The sequence below is a fragment of the Macrobrachium nipponense genome, chromosome 10 (genome assembly GCF_015104395.2).
Source record: "Macrobrachium nipponense isolate FS-2020 chromosome 10, ASM1510439v2, whole genome shotgun sequence".
NCBI classification, from domain to species: Eukaryota; Metazoa; Arthropoda; class Malacostraca; order Decapoda; family Palaemonidae; genus Macrobrachium; species Macrobrachium nipponense.
Genome location: NC_087204.1, coordinates 26,439,969 through 26,466,016, shown reverse-complemented (window position 1 = coordinate 26,466,016; position 26,048 = coordinate 26,439,969). Strand labels below are relative to the sequence as shown.

Sequence of the window (26,048 nt, the reverse complement as noted above, 5' to 3'; positions counted from 1 at the left end):
TTACCAAAGCACGTGTTCGAACAGATCTATCGGCCCGGCGATGGGCACGTAGGAACATGCATGATGCCGCAATTTGTATGCAAACTAGTGTTTCGGTTAGTTCGAACCCAGTACCGAAGCACGTGTTCGAACATTAAGGCCGTGGCGAACAAGGAAGGTGTTTAATGTTACAGTTATGGGGGGATTTATAGACTAGGCTAGTCATGTTTTTTTGTATGTACTGTGGCTAATTCTCTGTAACCCCTGTGGCTAGCGCACGCAGCGCAACATTACCTCTTGCCAGAACATGTCGTGCTTGCCAAGAATCTTTAAATATGTGGATAAGGCGCGAAGCGCCGTTCTGACACGGCCTTACTGTAACCTCTGTGACTAGCTCGCGCAGCGCAACATTACCTCTTGCCAGAACATGTCGTGCTTGCCAAGAATCTTTAAATATGCGGATAAGGCGTGAAGTGCCATTCCGCCACAGCCGTACTGACAGCACACATAAACATATTCACCGTTAACAAATAATTTATCAGTAATTCTGGTTAGTTGTAGCCTAGGCTAGTCTGTCGTTTGCATGTAAAGTAGTGGTTCAAAGTTATGTATGCAAAGTAAGGGGTCCTAGCTTCTAATTTAATGTCGGTTAGTGGTAGCCTAGGCTAGACGTTTTACATGTAGGCTAGTGGTTCAAAAGTTCTGCAAAGTAATAGGCTAGCCTAGCCTATGTCAACCTTGAATGCAGAGTAAGGGGTCAAACTTTTGTATTTAGGGTAAAGGGTCTGGGTCTCAAAACCGGGAATTGACAGTTTCGGGCGGCGTGAAAGTCCGAGGCCGCTTCCCCCCACCCAAAAACCCCGGTTTCATACTGGGTCCCCCTTTACCGTTTGATGTTTTTTAGGCTTTATTTTCACTGGGTCAATTACAAAAACATTCTTAGCAATTATACTGTTCCCCTTCTCATTTCCGAATATGCATTATACTTGTAGTTACTTTATTTGAGATTTTTCCCGACAAAAATCGATCATCCGCGGATCTGTAGTCGCTCCTTCAGACCATTTGCTAGGCTGATTCGGACCCATACTAATAATTTTATATCATAGTAATGGGTAGTTCTATATAAGCATTCCGTATCGTTCGTCCTCACGAATACGAAAGCCACCAGGAATTGGGGCGTTAAATTCTTGTTCAGGAGGTAAAACTGCATAGAAAAATTGGCCAATCCATATGAAGGTCCGAATGAGCCAGTACATGGTCCGAATCGGCCTGGTCTGAATTAGCCAAGGTCCGAATAAGCCTGTTCCCGTAGACACAACCGTTGTATATTTGCTTGCCCTTTAGGTCAGTGGTGGCTCGTCAATAGGGACTGTGAGACTGCAGCCCCCCCTATCAGACGCCAGCCACACACAACGTCATAACACAAACAAACACATGGACATGCTTGTGAAGAAACTCATCACTGTGTCAATGCTGAACTTAACATTACACACAGTGATACAAACGCACTAGAACCATGCAAATTACATTAAACACAACATAATTTTACGAATGTGGGGAGAAGGGGGGGTGGCTTCCCGCGTCGGTAAGGAGAGCGTGGACTGCCGGCGACGCAGTCTTGTCTCAGCTGTTGTTGTGAATGGGTGTGTTCTTGCGTCGCTCTTATTTTCGATAGTGTTTTTCAATTTGCCTGGGATGATTTTAAAATATTATTGAAGTGTAACAATTAGGTTTTTGAATAAATTTTCTTTTTATGTCTGTTCATTTCCTTTCACACAATATTAAAACAAAGGCTAAATGTTTTTTGGAGCAGCACCTCCACTAATTTTAGCTACGAGCCGCCACTGCTTTAGGTGTTGTCCAACCCGACACATTGATTAACATTAACCTGAAAATAATATTGACCATATCTTAAAATGGCAATTTCATCGTGATATTGTAGCTATAAGCATACTTCTTTGATTGCTGATTTTTAAAAATAGATACACAGTCCAGCATGGCTGCAAAAATATTCCTTAAAATGCCGACAATCTCAGGAATATAATGCTAAGTTTGTCGTGGAGAAGACTTCGGTTTTTCCGCGATTTTATGGGAGTAAATTATTTTTCATTATTAACGCTTTGAATTACGTCTGGAAAAATTTATACAAGACCTCTAATGCATTTCCTATTTTTTAGAAAAATCTAGAATGTAAATAGAAGACAGTATTACTCAAAATTAAAAATTTTCCACGACCTCCTACATTACGCCAAAAATATCCCTTGGATAATCAGAGACTTCCACTATTCGTATTTTTAAAACCTATCTGAAATTCTTATGTCCATAATATAATTTCATAAATGTGTCATAATAATTCACGCATTTAGGAAAAATAATTTGAAATTATTTGATATGGAAATAACCACATGAAAAATATAAACGTAATTACTATCTGCACCCGTTGGTGTCTGAGAGAAGCGGGAGACCGTTACTACCAGGCATTTCTACTAGCTGAGCAGACCACGCACAGACTATTTTGTAAGTTTTTGCTTTCTCTTCGGAGTTTCGCCTTAATTTGACTTTTATTTATGTTCTGACTTTTGTCCATCACATCTTTTGTTCACTTACGGAACGGGAACGCGATCGAAAATGTATTTTTGCCTTAAAAAGGCTATTTTCTTGCAATGCCGGGCGGTTCTGAGGAAGGCTTTGCCATTTAATGTGTTGGACGTAAATGAGCTAGATTGTGGTCCGAAATGCGCTAGGAATACTATTAAGTTCCACCCTGTATATGGGTTCTAGTGATGATGATACTAATATTAGATAATGATGATAACAATTAGCATCATTTACATTGTATAATATAACAATTAGGTTATACTAAAATAAATTGCTGTTGCTCCAGATTCTACAAAAAAGTAAGGTTTGTTCATGAAACTTACCTGTCAGGTGGTTAGTACCCATTCCCGCCGCTGGGAAGCGGGTATCAGGAACCATTCCCATTTTCTATTCAGATTTTCTCTGTCGCCGGTACTGTAAACATCTGTTTTCAGTACCTCTGTCTTGGGATTTTGAAACTTTATTGCCGCTTAACCCTCTAATGCCGATTGGACGTATTAAATGTCGAGTCAAAATGTCTCCTGTATGCCGATTGGACGTATTATACGTCAACTCAAAAAAGTTTTTTTTTTGAATTCGCGGAAAAATACTTATAGGCCTACCAGGCGAAAACTTTTGAATCACGCGCCTTGGGGGATGCTGGGAGTTCACGGATCAAGGCATTGTTTTGTTTACAATCGCTACGCAGGCGCGCAAGCGCGAATTTCTTTCTTATCGCACTAAAAAGTATCATAGACACATCTCAGAAATTATTTTGTCACTTTGACATAATTTTTGCACCATTTTAAATTATCCGTTACATGGAGTATTATATATGAAAATGTGCGCAATTTCATGTAGAATACAACAAAAAAATACTCATGATTGTAGGTTTTATCAGTTTTGAAATATTTTCATATAAATAACAATAAGTGCCAAAATTTCAACCTTTGGTCAACTTGACTCTACCGAAATGGTCGAAAAATGCAATTGTAAGCTAAAACTCTTTTATTCCAGTAATATTCAATCATTTGCCTTGATTTTGCAACAATTTGGATGTCTCTAGCACAATATTTCGATTTATGGTGAATTTATGAAAAAACTTTTTCCTTACGTCCACGCAGTAACTCTTCCGATAAATTTTTTCGTGCGATTGTCCTAATGTTTGCACCATTTTAAATTTGCCGTTACATAAAGTTTTATATATGAAATGTGCGCAATTTCATGCACAATACAACTAAAAACAACCCATGGTTGTAGCTTTTATCAGTTTCGAAATATTTTCATATAAATAATAAGTGCAAAAATTTCAACCTTCGGTCAACATTTGACTACCGAAATGGTCGAAAAATGCAATTGTAAGTTAAAACTCTTATATTCTAGTAATATTCAACCCTTTACCTTCATTTTGCAACAAATTGGAATTCTCTAGCACAATATTTCGATTTATGGTGAATTTATGAAAAAAAAAACATTTTCCTTACGTTTGCGCCGTAACTCTTCCGAAAAAATCAGAAATTTTTTCGTGCGATTATCGAAATGTTTGCACCATTTAAAATTAGCTGTTACATAAAGTTTTATATATGAAAATGTGCACAGTTTCATGCAGAATACAACAAAAAATGATTGAAGGTTGTAGCTTTTCTCTTTTTTCAAATATTTGCATATAAATCACGATAAATAGAAAAAAAGTTTGGTCAACTTTGACTACCGAAATAGTTGAAAAACGCAATTGTAAGCTAAAACTCTGACAATCTAGTAATATTCAGTCATTTATCTTCATTTTGAAACAAATTCGAAGTGTCTAGCACAATATTTAAATTTATGGTGAATTAAAAAAAAAAAAAAAACACTTTCCCTCCGCGCGTCGATTCGCGGCCAAAAATCTCCGAAATGTGTACGTCGCATTATCCTAATATTTATTTACTCCTTTTCATATTAGCCGTTTTATAGAGTTCCATATATGAAAATGTGCGCAAATTCATGAAGAATACAACAAATATAATTGAAGGTTGTAGCTTTTCTCATTTCTGAAATATTTGCATAAAAAAAAATATAACAATTTTGACATTCGGTCAACTTTAACTCGTCCAAAATGGTCAAAATCTGCAATTCTAATCTAAAACTCTTACAATATCATAATATTCAATCATTTTTCTTCATTTTGAAACAAATTGGAAGTCTCTAGAACAATATTTAGATTTACGGTGAATTTTTGAAAACATTTATTACGTCCGCGCGTTATGAATTCGTGCATCATTTTGTGATAATATTTTTCTGGTGTTGCTTTTATCATTTTACAATGTATTATATATCAAAATGATTGCAATTTAGTGTAAAATATAACGAAAAAAAAAAGTAACTCGTTAGCTTTAACCGTTTTTCGCACAGCGTGATTTGAATACAATTATGTATGATTGTTTTTTATCGCTACCATATATCGCATTATTTACATTTGATAATGATATTTTTTTCATTTCTGATGGTTGCATACTAAACTTCAGGCAATGACAAAAAAAGGAGCCAAAAATGAACTTTTAATCTTCAAAACTAAGCGGGCTGTGATTTGTTGAAAAAATTATTTTTTCCACTTCCGCGCTCACTCCAAACGCGCCCCGGCATACGGGAGAGGTTTTGATTTTTAGGGCTTCGGCGTAAGAGGGTTAATTATCCTAATTGTCTTTTGGTTTATTGACTTGGATTTGTGGCTAGGCATACGCTATCATAGATTGATTTGAATTTGATTATTCTTTGCATAAGATATCTGAATCTTGTTCGGCTAGTTTTAGAGTTTGTTGTCTGCAAGGGGTAAGGTGAGGCTACTGAAACCTTCGGTAGATCCTCACTTTGTATGCACAAGGTGTATGAGACATGTTTCTTTGTTGAAAGATCAATGTAATTTGTGTGATGTTTGACTGATTACGAAAGGAAGACGTATGATTCGTATGTACACAAATTAGAGCGTGATAGGATCAGGAGGTCCTCCTCCAAGACTGCATCAGGAAACAGAAGTCAGGGTAATGAACCTACTAACCTCCTGTAGACTTTATTCTGCCTAACCCTGTGGGTATGGCCTACGGGCCTTGAGGACGTGTCTGCGAGAGGTAATGCCCTTTCTGTTATTGTGGATTCCATCCATAATCTTGGAATCTAAAGTGCTCGCTCTCCAATCAGTGTTGTGAGTGTAGTGATGTTGTTAGTGCCCCTAGTGTTGTGGAGGGGGCGTCAGATCGGTCCCATAACGCCTCAAGGTCTAGACCTCTGTTGGACTGCCAGGACTCAGGGAGTGGGCAAGTCGAAAACCGAAGGAGGGTTACGGGTACTCCCCACCGATCTGGCGTCCCTTCGGCAGGACCTGAAGACGCTTCCCAGGCTGCCAAAGATCGCGCACGTGCACGAATCTTGAAGAATTGCTTCTCGTCCTCCGAGGCATCCTCCCCCTTGCAGGGGTTGTAGCTCTCGGAAGGACTCGCGCCCTCTAAACAGAAGCTTATAGAAGAGGACGCTTCACGTCCTCTCTCTCTCGTCATGCGATTGCAATCATCGCCTTAACATTTTGACGACTTTCCACCGCAGAAGAGAAATAGGACGTCATCGGAGCAGGACGCTTTTGAGCGCCCAGATCGCTCTAACATTGTTACTGTGAGAAGGAAGAAGGCGTCCCCTCGCCCCTCGTCTTCTCACAGGGTCAGCCCTTCTCCTTCTCCTAGCTCGTTGCCTTCTAGATCCCGCTTACGCATCCAGGAACGCACAGGCGTCCTTTTTGAGCACGTTTCTGGAAGTGTCGATGACCGTGACAAAGACGCAAGATGTCGCACAGGCGGCCGTCGCCTTTGTCAGGAGTTGGGAACGTCAATAAGACTCGTCCTGGCGACGATCACCGTACATCTGCTTATGACGCTCTTCAAGACGCTCGCAAGGACGTTATTCAGGACGCTCGGCGTTCTATACGTCAAGACGCTCGGCAAGACCCTCGAGAGGACTCCTTTCAGGATGCTTGGCGTTCTATGCAAACGCTCGGCGTTCCTTTTTGAGCGCGTTTCTGGAAGTGCCCATGCGCTTTACAAAGACACAAGATGTCGCACAGGCGGCCGTCGCCTTTGTCAGGAGGTAAGAAAGGTCCTTAAGGCTCGTCTTGGCGAAGATCGCCGTATGTCTTCTTATAATGCTTGCACGCTTCAGGAGCGGTGCGCGGCTCTCAATGACGCCTCTCAGGTTGCCTTTTTTGACGCTTCAGTGTCTTCAGCGTCACGTCAGGAAGCTAACCAGGACGCTTTTCTTGACACTCGTTGCTCTCCTCTTGAGACGCTCTTCAGGACGCTAGCGAGGACGCTTCCCAGGACACTTGACGCTTTCCACATCGGGACGCTCGGCAAGACGCTTGCGAGGACGCTTTTCAGGACGCTCGACGCCCTGCACACCAAAACATTCAACAGGAGCACGTCAAGACGTTCGGCAGGATGCCCACAAGGACGCTCCACAGGACGCTCCTTTATTGGACACACTTCAGAACGCTCCGCAGCAGGTTCCTTTACCGGAATTTCGCAAAGCTTCGGAGTTGCTATTAAGCATTCCTGACTTTCGTCTTTGAACCCTACTTAAAGTAGGAGACCCCCTTTTACGAGAGGGGCCTCAGGGTTTGATTGCTTTGCGGTCTGTTAAGGACCCTTCTCCTGTTCCCATAGAGGAGACAGAGTCCTCAAGTGACTCACAACCTGCGAATGAAGAAGAGACTGCTTCGTCATCATCTTCAGATGTCAAGGTGTCGACCCGCCTTCTGTTAGACTTGGTTACTGACGAGTTTCAGCCCTCGGTCCCTTGCTCTCCTCCCTCGCAGTTGACGTCGTCGAAGACGAGGAAGGCGCCTGGTTTCGTCAAGATGACAACTTCGCTTTCTACGAAGAGAACGTTCAATAGAATCCGTGACTAGATGGACTCCAGGAAAGCGCAAGACAAGACTTCCTTTGCTCTACTTCCAGCGAGATTAAGCGGGAGAGCGGTCATTTGATATGAGACGGTAGAAGAAGCGGGTTTGAGAGTTCCTTCCTCTTCTGAGGATTATTTTGCCAGCCAGATAGACGCCCCGAGGAGGGCTCTCCTGTCCTCGGTTAAGGCTTCCTAGACACTTTCAGATCTGCATCACCATCTGAAAGGGCTATTCAGGACGATGGAGATTTTCAAACTCCTAGTTTGGTGTTTCGGAGCCCTGGACCTGCAGTCTCGGGGCCCTGACTCTCTTTCTCTCGAATTACTATCCAACCTGCATAGATAAGGTAGTCAGGTTGGTTCTGATGAGCTGGCATCTAGTAGGAGACTCTAGTAAACTTAAAGCAGATTTCGGTGTCATAAAACACCTCTTCTGCATTTGGGACTGCGCTGCCGAAGGGGAACCTTGGGTCCTACCTGCCGTAAGCCCAGTCTCTGAGCAGGAATCCTGCCCCTTCCTCGATTTCTACGGGAATCGGGAAGATTATATGCTCGAATTCCTGGATTACTTTCTGTCATATTAGTGGGTTTCCCCCATTGACAAAATACTAAACGTTTTGTCAAGTAAGTGGGTAACCCCCCATTGACGAAATATAAAACTCTGTGTCACGTAAATGGGTTAGTTACCATTGACAAAGATCTCAATAACATTTCATCGCGTAAGCGGATAAGCTCTCATTGACAAGATTCAGAAGAGCTCTCATTTGTTGGTCAGAGGCTCGTCGAGGAAAAAGATTGGTAGACTACGTCCATGAAGTGTTCTGTCCAATAACATAAGAAGCTTGAGCTGTCCTCTTCAGTTCTCGGTTCTCACTTGAGGATCATCTTCGACTAATACTAATTCGTTCTCTTGGCTAAGAGAACGAAAACAGTCGATTTCCATTCCCTCTCTTCCTCATCGAGGAAAGTAGGGAGGTAGCTGTCCAAGTGACTACAATACTCTACGTATTTTACCTTTGCGTCATATTACTATTAAGCGATTGTATGGTTCAAGTTATATACGCATACCGTAGTCACCCTTACGGATGGCAACCGAGAGGACTATTATTCTAATTGCATTTAATCGGTACTCCCTGCAACCTTCCAGGAGTTTTCGGTTTCCCTTTTAGATATTTAAGGTATTGTTACGGCAACACCAACACAGCTTCTGTATTTAGCGAAATCTCTTTCGCTTAAATATACCTGCGTGAGTTTATTTCTGCTCGATAATATTAACAAACCTATTCCTTCGTAGAATGGAATAGCTGGCAACTCAGGCAGAGTAGTGCAAGACGGCGAACGTTAACTGCTGTCACTGTGTAGAGCAGCTCAGTACCAGCTGGTTCTCTGCCATTTGCGGTCGGTTACGTCTCTCTCTCCTGCGGGATTGACTGACTAACTGTATCTCTGCTACAATCACGGACTTTAGCCTCGGATTGAGGGGAATTCTAGCATGTATGAATGAACATCGCCTTCGCTTTGCGAGAATTTTTTCAACAGAGATTTCTCTTAGACCTTTTCGGTTCTGTTTACCGCACTGTAACAGAATTCTGTACGAGTCTACCGCGGCATAGTACTATAATAATGCACACCTGCTTAGGCGAAGCGCAGCCTTATTGGGGAAGGAAACATGCTCGGTGAGGGAGTGGATGAGTCTGCTGGGGACCATTTCCTCGCTGGAGAAGTTTGTTTCCCTGAATAGACTGCAATTCAGACCTCTCCAGTTTTCCTGCCGGAAAGAAATAACTTCGAAGATCTAGAAATGATTCTGAACATCTCTCAGTAGGTCAAGGATCACCTAAGGTGATAGCGAGAGGGTGCCAGGCATCTGGAGAGGGGTACAGATGTCCTGGCACATAATCTAAAAGAATTGGTAGCAATTTGGTTGGCTCTCCTGTTCTTCACAGAACGAGTTTTTGGACGAGTGGTCCAGATCAACTCTGACAATTCCACAGCTCTCGCATATCTCAAGAAGTATCGAGAAACACTCTCTCGGTCCCTGTTCGAGTTAACGAGAGAGAGCCTGTTATGAGCACAGGCACGGAACGTCACGATCCTCAAGAGGTTCGTTGCACGATTGCAAAACGTCCGTGCATATCTTCTCGATCGACAGCAGCAACTACTGACGTCTGAGTGGACTCTTCGCTTAGAAGTATGTCGAGAGTTGTAGAGACTTTAGGGGCGTCCTTTGATACATCTCTTCGCAATGTTGAAGACAAAGAGGCTTCCTCTAGACTGCTCCCTTGTTCTTGATTCGGGAGCAGTAGCAATAGACGCCATCCTATGGGATTGAACGGGGATGGATGTTTAGTCTCTTTTCCCCTATTCAAACTCTTAGGAGAACTAATAAGATAATTTCCGGCGTCAGAGTGAGCAAGGATGACACTGATCGCCCCATGTTGGCCTTCGAGAGACTGGATTCACAGAGGTCACGTCCTTCCTAGCGCACTTTCCAAGGACCCTTCCCGAGAGAGTCGGTCTACTCTTAACAGCCCCGCTTCGAGAGGTACCACAAAACCTCTCCGCTCGGAGTCTGACTGTGTTCAGACTATCGAGAAGTTGACCAGAACGAGAGGCTTTTCAAGACTAGTGGCAAGTGCGATTGCCAAGGCAAAGAACAGCTTCCTATCTTGCAGTATACCAATCGGATTGGGCTGTTTCTGGAAATGGTGCAGGAAGAATGGCTTTTCCTCCACCTCGACCTCTGTGAATTAGATTGCCGTCTTCCCTTTCCGTCTGAGGAATGTGGATAAGCTGGCAGTACCGACTATTAAAGAATACAGAAGTATGTTGTCGACGGCCTGTAGGCTCAGAGATTTGGATCTGTCGAACAACAAAGCTCTTCACGATTTTTGAGGTCTGTGGAAATCTCGAAACTGTCTAAATCGAAGCTTCCGGCATGGAACTTGGACGTAGTCTGGAAGTTCCTGATGTCGAAGCATTTCGAACCTCTCCTTTCTGCAAACTTAAAGCACGTGACCAGAAAGACTAATTTTCTAACCACTCTAGCTACGACAAAGAGGGTTAGTGAGGTTTAAGCCATCATCAGACATATTGGCTTTAGAGGACATAATGCGGTGTGTTCTCTAAGCCCTTCGTTCTTGTATAAGAATGAAAACCCATCTGACCCTTGGCCCAGGAGCTTGGAGATCAAGGGGATGGCACAAATTATTGGGCAAGAGCCAAAGAGAGTCCTGTGCCCTGTCAGGGCTCTCAAGTTTTATCTAGATAAATCTTAAAAGAAAGTAGAGGTCCTTCGGACAATCTGCAGTGTTCCATAAAAAGACCAGACTTAACCATGTCAAAGAACGCCCTGGCGTCCTTTTAAGGAGCGCTTTCAAAGAGGCTCATTCGTCATGTTTGGACAAGGATTTAAAACCTTTTAAAGTAAATGCTCACGAGGTGAGGGCGCGGCCTCGGAGGCATTTCAACAGAGCATGGCACTCAGTAACATCCTGAGTGCCGCGTTTTAGCGAAGCAACTCTGTGTTCGCTTCACACTACCTGCGGGATGTGAAGACGACATACGAGATCTGCTGCTCGCTAGGGCCATATGTGTCCGCAGACACAATCTTGGGGGCAAGAAGTACCACTCATCCTATCCTGTAGAAAATGGTTAGGGAGAGCTGTTAATTATAGTTGTTAGGTCGCCGCCATTGGCGGACTTCTCAATTCTTAAGCTTTAGTTAAACATCCTTAACTTTGGCTAGGTTGTTCAGGCGGTGATATATATTACTTCTTAGCCCTCATAGTATGGTCAATATGGTCTAGTCACTTTGTGGTCACGCTCCCGTTGACAGATCATCTAGAACTCACCTGCTATACAGGTCACTACCTTGCTGGAGACTCTAGTAAAGCAAAAGCCGACTTGGGTGACAGTAATCACGAAGTCAGCTATGCTAACAGGTATGGAACCAAGATGTCAATCATCTGCATGCAATTTGTTTCCTAAAATCATTCTTATCTGTCCCCTCCCACCTCCAATGGTGGGATTCAGCTATATATATATCTGACAGGTAAGTTTCATGAACAAAATTATATTGTTATGATACAATAAAGTTTGTTCATACTTACCTGGCAGATATATATAATCAAGTACCCACCCACCTCCCCTCAGGGGACAGTGGCATTAGAAAATCTGAATAGAAAATGGGAATGGTTCCTGATACCTGCCTCCCAGCGGCGGGAATGGGTACTAACCACCTGGCCGACCACTGCGTGTGCCGGGAGTTTTGAAATTCTGTCGGAATTCGGAGAATACAGCTATATATATATCTGCCAGGTAAGTATGAACAAACTTTTTTGTATCATAACAATATCATTTTGTTGTTAAAAAGGGGATCCTATCGTTTTCGTGACAATAAACAACAGCAATATATTATGTAAAAGTATTGTACATATTACAATATGCGTAGTCCCAATAATCATAAAAGTGTTGAGTAATACCAATGAGGTTATTGCGTGTAATCAGGAGCAGTAGCGGTAGATGCCCTTCTCTGGGATTTGACAGGGATGGACGTGTATGCCTTTCCCCCGTTCAAGATCTTGGGAGAGGTCATCAGGAAGTTTGCGGCGTCAGAAGGGACGAGGATGACGTTGATCGCCCGCCCCGCTTTGGCCTGCGAAGGAATGGTTCACAGAGGTCATGACCTTCTTAGTAGACTTCCCGAGAATGCTACCTTTGAGAGTTGATCTACTCGGACAGCCCCACTTCGAGAGGTACCACAAAAACCTCCCCGCTCTGAGTCTGACTGCGTTCAGACTATCGAAAAGTTGGCCAGAGCGAGAGGTTTTTCAAGACCAGTGGCAAGAGCTATTGCCAATGCAAGGAGAGCTTCCTCTCTTGTGGTGTACCAATCGAAGTGGGCCGCTTTCAGGAGTTGGTGTAGGAAGAAGGGCATTTCCTCAACCACGACCTCTGTGAATCAGATAGCCAACTTCCTCCTTTATCTAAGGAAAGAAGAAAAGCTGGCAGTCCCAACAATAAAAGGATATAGGATTATGTTGTCAGCGGTCTTTAGACACAGAGGTCTGGACCTAGCAAACAACAAGGACCTTCACAATCTCTTAAGGTCTTTTGAAACCACTAAGGTGGCTCAGCCTAAGCTGCCTTCCTGGAACTTGGACGTGGTCTTGAAGTTCCTGACGTCCAGTCCGTTCGAACCTGTCCATTCTGCAACTTTGAAGGATGTGAGCAGAAAGGCTGTTTTCCTAACTGCTCTGGCGACGGCAAAGAGAGTTAGCGAAGTTCAAGCCATCAGCAAGCATATAGGCTTTAAAGGGCATAATGCCGTTTGTTCCTTGAGCCCTACGTTTTTAGCCAAGAATGAAAACCTGTCTAACCCTTGGCCCAGGAGCTTTGAAATCAAGGGTATGACTGAAATTGTTGGACAAGAGCTAGAGAGAGTCCTGTGCCTTATCAGGGCTCTCAAATTTTATTGGCACAAGACGAAGGAATGTCGAGGTCCTTCGGACAATTTGTGGTGTTCTATAAGAAGGCCAGACTTGCCTATGTCAAAGAATGTTCTGGCATTCTTCTTGAGAGACACTATCAAGGAGGCTCATACATCCTGTCAGGGCAGAGATCTTAAACTATTTAAAGTAAATGCACACGAGGTGAGGGCGATCGCAACCTCGGTGGCATTTCAGAGGAATATGGCACTCAGTGACATCCTGGGCGCCACCTTTTGGCGAAGCAACTCTGTGTTCGCTTCACACTACGTGAGGGATGTGAAAACAACATATGAGAACTGCTGTTCGCTAGGGCCATACGTTTCCGCAGATACAATTTTGGGGGCAGGAAGTAGCACTCATCCTATCCTTTAGAAAATGGTTAGGAAGAGTTTTTAATTTTATTGTGTTTGTTTATGGTTGTTGGGTCGGCCGCCAGAGGCGGACATCCCATTCTTTAGCTTAAGTTATGCTATATTAACTTATGTTAGGCTTGGTCGGGTGGTGGTTTTGCTTCGTTGCTCTCATAGTATGGTCAATATGGTCTAGTCGCATTGTGGTCACGCCCCCGTTGACAGATCATCTAGAACTCACAAGCTATACAGGTCACTACCTTGCTGGAGAGACTAGTAAAGCAGAAGCAGACTTGGGTGACAGTAATCACGAAGTCAGCTATGCTAACAGGTAAGGAACCAAGGTGTCAATCATCTACATGCAATTTGTTTCCTAAATCCCATTCTGTCTCTTCCCACCTCCAATGGTGGGATTCAGCTATATATATATATCTGATAGGTAAGTCTCATGAACAAAATGATATTGTTATGATACAATAAAGTTTGTTCATACTTACCTGGCAGATATATATATTCATAGTGCCCACCCACCTCCCCTCAGGAGACAGTAACACCAGAAAATCTGAATAGAAAATGGGAATGGTTCCTGATACCCGCCTCCCAGCTGCGGGAATGGGTACTAACCACCTGGCCTCCCACTGTGTGTGTCGTAAGTTTTGAAATTCTGTCGGACTTCGGAGAATACAGCTATATATATATCTGCCAGGTAAGTATGAACAAACTTTATTGTATCATAACAATATAATTTTTATTCAAATTGTCACTTTTTTCATATAGCCTATTACCATTTGTCTGGTATTTCTTATATATATTCCCTAATTGAGAAATTGTATAGGCTTGACCCATATAATGAGTTTATAGCATCGGTTGAATTTATGGTAATTTCGGTTAACTACCATAAATTCAAACGATGCTATAAACTGATTATATGGGTCAAGCCTATACTATTTCTCAATTAGGTAATATATATAAGAAATACCGGACTAGATGGTAATAGGCTTTATGAGAAGTAGTGACAATTTGAATAAAAACGACCCTTGAATGCAGAGCTGCATTATGCAAATTTAATCATCTAAACCCTGCCATTTACCAATTGTTCCGATACGTAATACAAACCATTGGTCCTTTAACAATAGGAAGTAGCTAGCGGCAGCTGGAACGGTCGTAAGCTTCGAACAAGGGGAGAACGGTAGTTAACTGCTTGTCAGACAGTCGCGCGACTGGGAGGTAAACAAATCACTTTTGCTTTTGGCCGCGGGTGTGAAGGACGTGTTCGTCATCGCTCTCTGCCCGCTTCATCGTCGTATGCTTTGTTTATATTGTGTTTTCTACTAATGGTTTGTTTGACTTGAAAATGAAACTGTAAGTACACTGTTTTCATTTTCATTACTTAATTATGAACAACATGGAGCTATCGCCGTAGATGCGGCGATTTTCTCTCTTTTCATGAATTGAACACTTGAATTATGTCTCGGTGCCGAGGGCGGGCGCGCTCGCGCCAAGTCATGTATTTTGGGCGAAAGTGTGTAATTGAAAAATGTAAGTACTTTTTTCATTATATTTTTGCCTGTGCGGCACGAGCCTTTTATTTGGTATGATAAATGCAATGAAAGTGGATTCGCAATTGCAGTATTCTTTTCATTTTCATTTATTTATTGCATAAATTTAATTTGGATCAATTTTCGCTCTTACCCGGGAATTGATCCTTATGTTATTTTCTGTGAAAGTGAAATTGCAAGTGCAGTATTCTGTTTCATTTTCATATATATATTTTATGATAACATCATATTATTTGGATCAAGTTTCCGTTCTTACCCGGGAATTGATCTTTTACCCTTTAAGTTCTATGAAGTGAATCGCAAGGGCAGTATTCTGTTTCATTTTCATATTACTTTTCACTGCTGTGCGAGGGTAGGGGAAGCGAAGGTCTGCCAGGAAGTCGTCGGAAAGCTCTCCCGCGACTCCCTTGGTATCCGATTCTTCGTCTTCTTTCCTGCCCCCCGCTCAGCTTCCTCGTTGTATTTTGTATTTGGGGTCTTCCTTGCGTCGGGGTGGGGCATGTCTTCCCCCCTTGTGCGTGAGGGGAACCCCTCTTACTAATCTATCTATGCTACCGCAGGTGCTACATCCGTGGGAGACGACGTTGGACAGGTATGGACCACCGCGGCGGCAGGGCGTGCCTAGCATCCACGGGCTGCTGCAGCGTCTAGCGAGGTCTGGGGCGGTCTCCACTACTACCACGGCCGCTTATGCTGCTCCTCCCCCGCCTGGTCTACACTCCCCATGCTGTGTCGGTGACACCGTCTGCCGCTACTAGGGCCGCCGCCGCCTGTTTTCTTCGTGTTGCCTGCCCCAGACTTCCGCTGTTCCAGCAGCTCGCCCCTGGACCGGCCGCCAGTACCCAGGTTCCCACTGGCTGCCGATGATTCTACGAGGCGATCGCTGGCCTGCCGTACCTGCCGCTGATGTGATTCCCGCTGTTGGCTTGGCTGTCCCTTCTGGGTCTACCGCTGCCGCTGTTCCTGCCGCTCCTGAGCTGGTTGCTGTTCCTGTCGCTCCTGGTTCCTGAGCCTGTCCATGCTGGTCCTGCCCACGGTGTCTTCCCCAGTCCCAGGTCCTTCCGGACAGGTGCAGTCGGGCCGTGTTGCTTCGGCAATAGCCCCGGCTCCGGCCTGGATGGAGGACCTGACGACTGTCCTGCATGAGCTGACGAGGAAGAGGAAGAAGAGGAAGCTGTCATCTTCGTCTTCATCGTCTGCCTGCTGCCTCCTTACATCCCCTTCCCCTTCGACCTTCTAAGGCCCATAAGCCGAAGATGAAGAAGGCTGCCTTTCCCCCTAAGAAGTCTCCTTCGGGAACTTCTAAGGGCCCGTCCCACCGGGGTGGGACGGGGGGTCCTTCTGCTGGTCCTCCTGCTCCTTCGGGAGCGGGGCCCGTCTCCCCTTCCGTAAGGAAGAGATAGACGGGGACCAGAGGAGTATCGGTTAGCTCTGGTACTTCCTCGCCTGGTGCTAGCGGCGATGCCGCTACGCCAGGTTCCGGCTCGGTCTCTCGTTCGCGAGAGATCCCGAGTGTACTTTCTCCCTCGGGAGACCGTGCAGCCAAGTTTCGGCGCCAGAGTTCGCTCGGCGCCAAGACGCGGCACGGAGCAGAAGGCTGGTGAGAGCCGCTCAGGTGACTCTCGCCAGGCCAGCGGCCGCTCTTGCAGCGACCAGCTGGTACCCGGGTTTTCCCCCCTAAGAAGGCTCCTTCGGGACCTTCTAAGGGCCCGTCTCGCTCTGGCGATTCGGGGAGCTCTTCTGCTGGTCCTCCTGCTCCCTCGGGAACAGGGCCCGTCTCTTCTTCTACCAAGGAGAAGAAGACGGGGACCAGAGGAGTACCAGCTTCGGCTGGCACTTCCTCGCCTGGTTCTAGCGGTTCTGCCGCTAAACCAGGATCCGCCTCGGCCTCTCGTTCGCGAGAAGTATCAAGTGGACGGTCTCCCGCGGGAGACCGTCCAGCCAAAGTCTTGACGCCCGAGCTCGCTCGCCGTCAAGACCGAAGCGCGAAGCAGAAGACTGGCGAGAGTCGTGCAGACGACTCTCGCCAGGCCAGCGGACGCTCTCGCAGCGACCAGCCGGCTGCTCGGGCTGACGTGACGGTCTTCGACCGGCCACGCGCTGAGGCGAGGAAGGGCTCCCCGCGGCCGTCGGTGCCAGCCGAGCGGCTGGTAACGGCGGCTCGATGCGCCGAGAGGACGCTCACCGGTCTCACCGCGACAGTGAGCCTAGCAGGTCACCTGACCGCCGCTCCCACAGGGACCGGGCGGATAGGGGGACCAGCAGCAGCTCCTCTGCACACGAAATCGGTGCCGCTGTTCTCGGTCCAGCCGTTTCCCTGGGAAACGGCTCGACTAGGCCTGCAAAGTGGCGATCGCCTGCAGCCCTCCAAGCCCGCTGGTTCTGCCAGCGAGCGAAAGAGGAGCGTCATGTCTTCCTCTCCCGTGCCTGCAACTTCCTCGGTTTGCACCAGGAAGAGCGAGGCACAGCGGGGTGATCGTGAGGGGCATACCCCGCACGATCCCGTCATGACGCCGTAAGTACCAGGTACGAGCTTCGGACCGACCAGGACGTACGCGCAAGTGGCAGGAGGAATCCGAGAAGGGTCTATCGCAGTTCCTCCTCCTTAAGGGGGAGGTTCTCGGAATGCTCTTGTTCGAGGGGCTTGACGGTCCTACTCTGCAAGATGCTATGACTTCCGAGATCCAGAGGAACTTTGTCGAGGTTATGGCGCTGATTCGTCAGCGCAACGACCTCGGGGAAGGATTGCCGCTCCCACCAGCAGAGCCCACGTCTCTGCTCGAGTCGTTTTGGGGCCCGAGAGGGAACCCAAACCGACGGTGGGTCTGCCGCGATCGGAGCTTGCCGATTCTGTCTTGAACCAGTCTCTCTCGTCTCCGGACAAGAAGGCTCTCTCAGTTCTGGCCGGTCGATCAAGCTACTTCCACCTCCTCTACTGCGACAGCGGCGTTTCTACGTGTCTTCGGACACCGTATTTAAATACTCCTTCGGTCCTCCTGAGAGGTTTCGACCTCGACGAGGACTGGAATGAGTCGGAGGACGGTATCGGCTCTCTCCTGTCAGGTGTCGATCAGCCCCAACCAGACGACGTTCACAGTGGCGGCAGACCCTTACCTACAGTGAGAGTTCGTAACCCTCCTCGGGAAAACGTTTTCTCCTGACGATACGTTTTCCCAGACTCTGAGAGGCCATCGCCGCAAGGCGATGGCTGCTCCTACTCTTCTCCAACTGCTAGTTCCACTGGGAAGGCGAGCGAGTATCCAATTCCTCCCCCATTCCCTCTCTCCTTACGGCTACGAGGGAAAGGGGAGGGATCCTACAGAGATTTCTCTGTAGGATCCCACGTTGGGGACTGCGCTACCGGGGGACCTTCGGGTCCTACCTGACGTAAGCCCCGGTCGTTGAGGAGGGATCCTGCCCCATTCTCGATTTCTACGGGAATCGAGAGGACCACCAGCCGATATCGTTTGACGAATTCGGTGGGGGTTTCGCAGACTGCTTAGAATTCTACGGAATTTCTAGCGCATTCAGTGTTCGAGTTTTTTACGATCTCCAAACACTTAGGCGAGACCACGGTCCAAAGTGAGCGAGACGAGAATCCCCGATATGTTACACGATAATCAGGAACCTCGCCTATGCTCAAGTTCCTGGAATTTCCAGCATTGGGAAGAAGACTGCTGCTGAAAGAAGACTATCTCACAGTAGGCGACCAACCTGGAATAGAGAAGAACGGAGGGGAATATCCAGTTTGGCTTGAACTATCGTCTTAGTATTCTGTTCACCATTGAAGCTTTCCTTTGAGGAAGACTTCTCCTTCACTCTCTTTGATAGAGATCGAAGGTGGTCGATCTCCAATCCTTATTTTGTTTTCTTGAAGGAAAGAATTTAGGATGGAGATCGTTGTTCAGAATCCTACAAATATACTACGTATATTAACCTCGCAACAGGATTCTGCTAAGTAGTTGAATTGTCCGAGGGGTAGGCGCATATCGTAGTTAATCTACGGATTGCGACTTAGACGAGAAGTATTCTAATTGAACTGCAACTCGGGGTTGCCTGCAACCTCCCAGGAGTTTTCAGTTTCAATTTTATATACTTATGGTTTTGTCACGACAACACCATTTCAACTTTTATATTTACCGAAATTCGTTTCGCTTAAATATGATTTGCTCGAGCATATTTTTTATGCTTGGTGGTTCTAGCCGAACGCATTCCTTCGTGGAATAATGGATTACCTGGCAACTCAGGATGACGAGTCAGCGAGAGGCCAGGCTCAGCTACTGCGTATTGAACTGCCTGATATAGCAGCTCAGTATCAACTGGGCCTCCGAGATGCACGGTCAGTTATGTCTCTCTCTCCCCTGCTTTGATTGACTACCGAACCGTATCTCTGCCCAACAATCATGGACTTAGGTCTCTGATTAACAGGGATTCTCGCAATAATGAAGGACCATCTACTGCTGTGGCGCTAGATTCCATCGCCTTCGACATTGCGAGAATTTTCAACAGAGATATCTCTTGGACTCTTTCATCTTTCTGTTTACCGCACGGTAACAGAAGTCTGTACAAGTCTCCCGCTGCATCGCACTGCGATAATGCGAATGATTTTGCAGACATCTGAGTTTGTCTTCAAAATATCTCGTATTCGTAGGTGTACAATTGTTCATTGTTCAACTCGAATTAACAGATGTGTCATAAGACATCGCCTACTCTCCGACCTGACAGCTCTACTTCCAAATGTTCAGCCCATGAGAAGCAGTTCTTCAGGCGGCTTTCCCCTGTGTTTTCATTACTGAAGAACGCCCCGCTTTCATTGCAACTACGACTTCTCACCGGACAGCAATGAAATAGCGGTTAGCGTTTTCAGTCATTTGTAAGCACAGGTTGTTAGCGTTTTCAGTCATTTGTAAGCACAGGTTATGAATCTTGAGAATCCTTCTCTCGATTCGTCTGTGAAGACGTAGGTTGCATTCTATATCTACCTTCGTCTTCAACGGTACATAGTGTTGTTTCTCCTTAGCTGAGATTCAACAACTATGAGATGTTTTGCCTTCGGGACCTCGGTCTCTAGAAGGCAATTGACTTTCGCCTCTTGGGCACATGCCTTAAGAGAATCATCACCTTGCTGTCCGGCATTGGTGACAAACAAATACATTATTTGTTTGGTCTCTCGGCATAACCCTTTAAAGGCGAAGGTCACGTGACTTACTCGGATGCTTGGACAACTTGCCTCCTACCAAACGCAGTCAGTCGGCAGCTGTCAGAGCGCCCGAGTCAGTTACGAACTACGCTGTTGACTTAGTTCGGTTGTTACAGAGCAATCATTACTTCGTTTTAATAGCTTGTCACAGTACCCATACCATCGACACCCACAATGGAGTGTCGGTGTCCTATCCACTACCGAAACTTCACTGCATGGGGATAGGAGGATGCGAGAGACTTCGTGGCAAACGGACAGACCAGTATGGGTACTGGACATCACCGAAGTAGAGAAGAGGGATAGGTCATGCAACTATTCCCTTCTTTTCCTCTGAGGAACTGCATGACTTCTCCTGCGAAGTCAAGCATCCAGGGGATGGGGATCCGTGACGCTCGATTTCGTACCGAACTTCGTAGCGAAGACTCAGAACCTTTCGGTCCCTGACGATTGGTTCGAGTCGTTCACAATCCCCTCCCTAATGGACTTCACCGCCTTCGATGCGAAGGAGATGCTGCCTTGTCCGCAAGAACTTCTCCGTGGCGCAGGTACTGAAGGCAGGGGTCTGGTCCAACCAGACCACATGCCCCTCCTTCTACCTTCGGGATATTGCCCACAGGTCCTTGGATCTTTTTTCCTGGGACCCGTGGTGGCTGCTCAACACATTGTGTAGCGAACCCAGACCCTCGCAGGCTGAACAGCATCGAGTCCTGGTGTGACCGTAAGAATGGATGAGTGAATGAGTGTGTGACTGGCTCCTCTTCCCATCTTTTTCTTCCCCTCTACCTGTGGTTAGAGGGACACGGTCGTCACCCTGCTGGATAAGGACAAGATGCAGGTGAGCTACTCAACAGAGCCCCATCCTATCCCTTTCACTAGGGATAGGAGCGTATATCCACCACTTCCTCCAACAAGGGGGAGGAAGTGGATGCCAGCTTGAGGCAAACCCATACTTTATGTTGCCTCTTGCAAACAGGAACAAGTTCTTGCTTGCTGGTACGAAGAGATACGCTTGCCTCTCTCTTAGTACTCGGCCCAGAGGTCTGACCATTGATCCTGCGGTGCACACCCCGATCAATCGGACAGAGGCTTGGATCCCTCCCTCGCTCTTACGACCAGGGAGGCATTCCAGGGATGGACGAACAGCAGTCTGTTCATCAAAAGACTCAGATTCCTCCCACCAAGAAGTGAGTCTTCCTATTGTTAAAGGACCGATGGTTTGTATTACGTATCGGAACAAATGACAATTTGTCGAAAATTGCATTTTTCCTAACTATACAAACCTGAGGTCCTTTACATATAGTCCCTCCTCATGCCACCCCTCACTCTGCGTATTTTGCATGGGCCAAAAGCAAAAGTGATTTGTTTACCTGCGCGACTGTCGGACAAGCAGTTAACTACCGTTCTCCCCTTGTTCGAAGCTTACGACCGTTCCAGCTGCCGCTAGCTACTTCCTATTGTTAAAGGACCTCAGGTTTGTATAGTTAGGAAAAATGCAATTTTCGACAAATTGTCATATTTGATCAAAACTAAATTTACAGGCTTTAGGATTCTGGAGACCCATTGGAAATATGCTTGTAACAGGTAACGGTCAAACAAAGCAAGACTTCAGAAAATGAGGTCATACAATGGCATCTTTGAAATGCGAAGTAGCCAAAGTTTCGACTCTCCCGTTTGCATCTTTTATTCTGAAATATGTGCTGCAATAAATTGTAATTTGGAAATTTGCCTACCATAGGTTGAAGTTTAGGTGATATTTCAGTTAGCAGGACCACAAGAGCACATCCAGAGGCTGTAGCTAATTCAATTTTAAATTTATTCTTAGGAGTTGAAAGACTCCATTTTTCTAGTACAATCATCAAAGAAAAGGAGTTAGAAGACTTCCCGTTTTTCTAGTACGTACAATCATCAAAGAAATAATGTTGAAGATTTCAGTTCAATCTTGGCGCCTTTAAATTTTTACTTACTCATTTGCTCCTAATGAAAAGAAAGTTAGTCTGTATTGTTTGTATGGATGATTAATTTTCCAATTCTCCTGTTGTTTAGTTTCGGTATTACTTGCACTGATCATTAATTTTTCAAGTTATTTTCATATTTGCACCCTATTAGTATTCTTGCTTCATGTGTTTCACTTCTGTGATAATTGTCTATAATTTTATACCTAGTATATTGGACTGGGTGTGTATATATGTATAAATTTATGTACTATATGGTTGGAAATTTTAACTGCCCAGATTTATTATCATGTATTCTGGCAATCCTATTTATACTAGGTTAACATTTAAGGGGAGCATTTGAAAAAATAGTTTACCACTAAAAATTCCTATGTTTTTATTAGTGAAATTTTGGGCTTGGTTTAGTTTATGTATGCCGAAAAGGTCTGTATTCATATTTTTCCTTCTTCCGACCCCATTCGCTGGTACCCCCACCCCCCAAAAAATTCTTTAAAAAAACTTGGCCGTAACTATTGCAACCTAAAAACTGAAATTTATGTGGTTGACAGATATTATATATTAGAATAAAGTAATATATAGTTTATCTACAATTTCTTTCAAATTTATTTTTTACAAATTTCTGATATTTGAAAAATCTTTGATTGATTTCTTGGAAAAATGAATCCCAAGAATATAGTTGCCAAATACTGCATTTAGATATCTTCTTTGATAGCTAAACTGAAATCGCTACCGATATTTTTAAGTTATTACTCGATAAATGTAATTTTCCCTATGACAGTAGGGTTACAGTTTTGGCTTATAACTCTAAAACTAATGCGAATTTAAAAAAAAAAAAATCTGAGAATATAGCAGAGGTATGAGTGTACGTGAAATATCAGGGAAATTTTTTATTCTTAGATTTTTTTGTCAAATGCTCCCCTTAAAACTAAGAAGCTTTGCCAACTTGTGTATTATGTGGATATGCTAACTATACTCTGTTTTTTTCCATCTGTCCATCCGCCTATGTTGTTTGCGCATGGCAACACTGCGTCCTGGGCTCTATATAATATCCTATTTCAAATATTAACGGTGTAATTCGCATACAGTAAATTATTAAAACACTTTTCAGTTGCAAATGTACACCCAGATATCCTTTTATTTACCTAAAATTTAAACATAACCTAACTATTTTAGCACGGGACGCAGTGTTGCCATGTGCGACCACCACAGGCGGATGGACAGATGGAAAAAAACAGAGTATAGCTAAAACCCAGATAGAAACATTTGGAGCAAATGCACAGTGACAGATTAGGGCTCGTTACTGTAGGCCGAATAGGCATTTCTAGGGGGAGTGACCTATATAACAACTAAACTTACCTTTAACCTAACTTAACCTTGGTTATTGTGCCCTTACTTGTCTTGTGGGGGGGGGTTTCCCCCCCCCCAGTAAGTTGTCACCTCTCCCTGCACTGCATTCTATCCAAGCATTTTACGAAATACGAAATTTAGAAGTGTCTTTGTTTACAGTTTGTCTTTTGCTTGTGATTTTTTATTTTAAACCAAGCTGTGCCCCTTTAGGTATCAGATTTTTTATATACCCCTGACTAATGTTCTGCAATGTATCTTCTACAAAGATATGTATGTGTATCTTCCACAGAGATGTTTGTATGCTTTCTGTACATACTGCAGCATTTGACTAAATAAAGAAAGACACATTTCAACGTAGGCTAGGGAAGCAACTCTGTAACTCTGTCTAGGCTTTCCCCATGGGAATACGTAATTCCATAATGGTGAGCGTGGTTAGGTTATTGAGTGATTTGATAAAATTAATTTGATTTTATTTGGAATATATGATGTAGATTAACATTGGAAACTACAGTTAAGTCGATATTTACAAGTCTTGGTAACAGACATGCAAGTGAAGCATATGGGCTATTTGAACAGAACAAGCTTAAGTAAGGTGAGAGAGCATTTGAAAATTGCGCACAAAGACACTACAACAGAATACCACCTGAAGTGAATTTCATACGAGAAGAAAGCAAATTTCAAAAAGAACTAAACCCGCTACTTTTGCAGGAGCTACGATACTGATAAGAAAACACTACAAGATAATTTTAAAATATAAGAAGCAACTTGTTTAGAAAATGTACAAGGGCCTGCCAGAGAGGGAATCAACCCTGTGGAGGGCTGTACATAGAACCAAACAAGTGAAAAGTTATGTAAAGTTGTACCCAGACTAGTAAATATCAGCGTAACTAGCTTCCAATGTTAATCTACATCAATTATTCCAAATCAAGCCAATCTCATGTATACACTACATTCATTTTATCAAATTGCACGGTAACCTATCCATGCTCGCCATTATAGAATTATTCCAATGGGGAAAGCCTAGGCAGAGTTGCATATATAAATTTTATTCTGTAATTACTGTATGGAAGTCTGTATCAGATCAATGAAAAATGACAGATTCCAGTGCTTGGCCTTTTGGCTTAAATTTTAGTCCAAATTCTATACTGAGGCTAAACATACACTCCATAATGTCTGGTTTGTGTTTGTTCTTGAGTATTATAGCAGTAGATTGAAGAATATTGAGTGAAATTTAATATTTTTTTTTCTTTTTTTTTTTCATTTCAGATATAAAATGGCTGAAGATAAGGTAGCTGAGACCCCCAAGCGCAAAGCAGGGAGGCCTCCAAAGCCTGAAAGTGAGAAGAAACAAAAGGTTGTAGCCAAGGCCTCAGAAGCAAAGAGAGGCCGAGGCCGACCCAAGGGCAGCAAAAACAAGCCTAAGAAGTTGGTAGTAACAAAGGTGAGTGGAAGCTAGTAAATGTTTTGTTAGGACCAAATACTAGTTGTAAAATATGGTAGAAAGTGTTTCTGAGGGACCATAACTATGTAGTAGTATGAATTAAAATTATTCTTCGAAAATTAGGTGGTAAGGGGCATAAAATATTGTAGAAATGGAAATGGTATTTGTAATTATTTACTTTGATTTTTTTCCAGGGAAAGCGTGGTCGTCAGGCAAAGAAAGAGTCTGCATCTGAGGAGTCTGCTGAAGATGCAGAGTAAATTTGATCTTTTCATTCATGGAGATCAAGTTGCCATCACCCCTTGGCTGACCTACCTTCTTGAGATGTCATTACTGAAGGCTGGTTATTACCAGCTCTGGGCTTTGTAAAATATCCTTGATATTTTTTTATTATGATGCATGCAGGATAACTGCAGTCTGCTCATCCCTCAAGCCAGGTTTATTAATGCTGTATCTTGAACTTCCATAGTCAAAATTATTTATCTTTCTATATATTAATAATGGTATAGATTTGATGTCTCAAGGAGAAAGGATTTCAGACAGGGTTAGATGGTGAAGTGGTTAGGTGTTTTTTTTGTGCGGTATTGTAGGTGTAACATTGTGTGAGAAATTCATTATCATTCTCTATTCAGAGTACAAAATGTGTAGCGAGTTAAAGTTGTGTTTTCTTTTGTTCACATAAGATGGGAAGAAAGATCTGATGTCCCTTTTTTATCTTCATTCATGTACTGTATTAGTGCATTCAAAATGGGTCTCAAGTCCTTGAGCACTTTTTCATTTAGGGACCAATCCCAGGTCATAACATTGAGGTAAGCATCTTAAATGTGCGATTTTTAATTATATGGAATAAAATTTTAGTTCATGTGTGTGTTTTGAAACCCTCCATGCAATTTCTGAGTTTGTATAAGAATTAGCGTCCCACCTCGGTGGTCGCGGGTTCGATTCTCGGCCATTCCATTGAGGAGTGAGAGATGTGTATTTCTGGTGATAGAAGTTCACTCTTGACATGGTTCGGAAGTTGGTCCCGTTGCTAAAAACCACTGGTTCCATGCAACGTAAAAGCACCATACATAAGAATTGGAAAAAACAATATTTTTGATTTCCTTTGATCTGTTATCACCATCTGTGGTGTGCATAGAATACATGTGCAGTACACAGTAAATGATACTCCATTATGAGGAACTGAGGGTGGAATTTAATTGAATTTTGGCCCATCATCAATGGT

General features: G+C 44.2%; 1 protein-coding gene across 1 annotated transcript in view; it reads left to right on the top strand.

Moving 5' to 3' along the window:
• Positions 1-25,685, top strand: part of LOC135223497 (high mobility group protein HMG-I/HMG-Y-like) — a 34,752-nt gene extending 9,067 nt beyond the window's left edge. Inside the window, exons 2-3 of the mRNA XM_064261940.1 lie at positions 24,649-24,823; positions 25,018-25,685. Coding sequence (XP_064118010.1) covers positions 24,656-24,823; positions 25,018-25,083 — 234 coding nt within the window. The 5' untranslated portion in view covers positions 24,649-24,655 and the 3' untranslated portion in view covers positions 25,084-25,685. The remainder of the gene's footprint in view (positions 1-24,648; positions 24,824-25,017) is intronic.
• Positions 25,686-26,048: the final 363 nt, after the last annotated feature.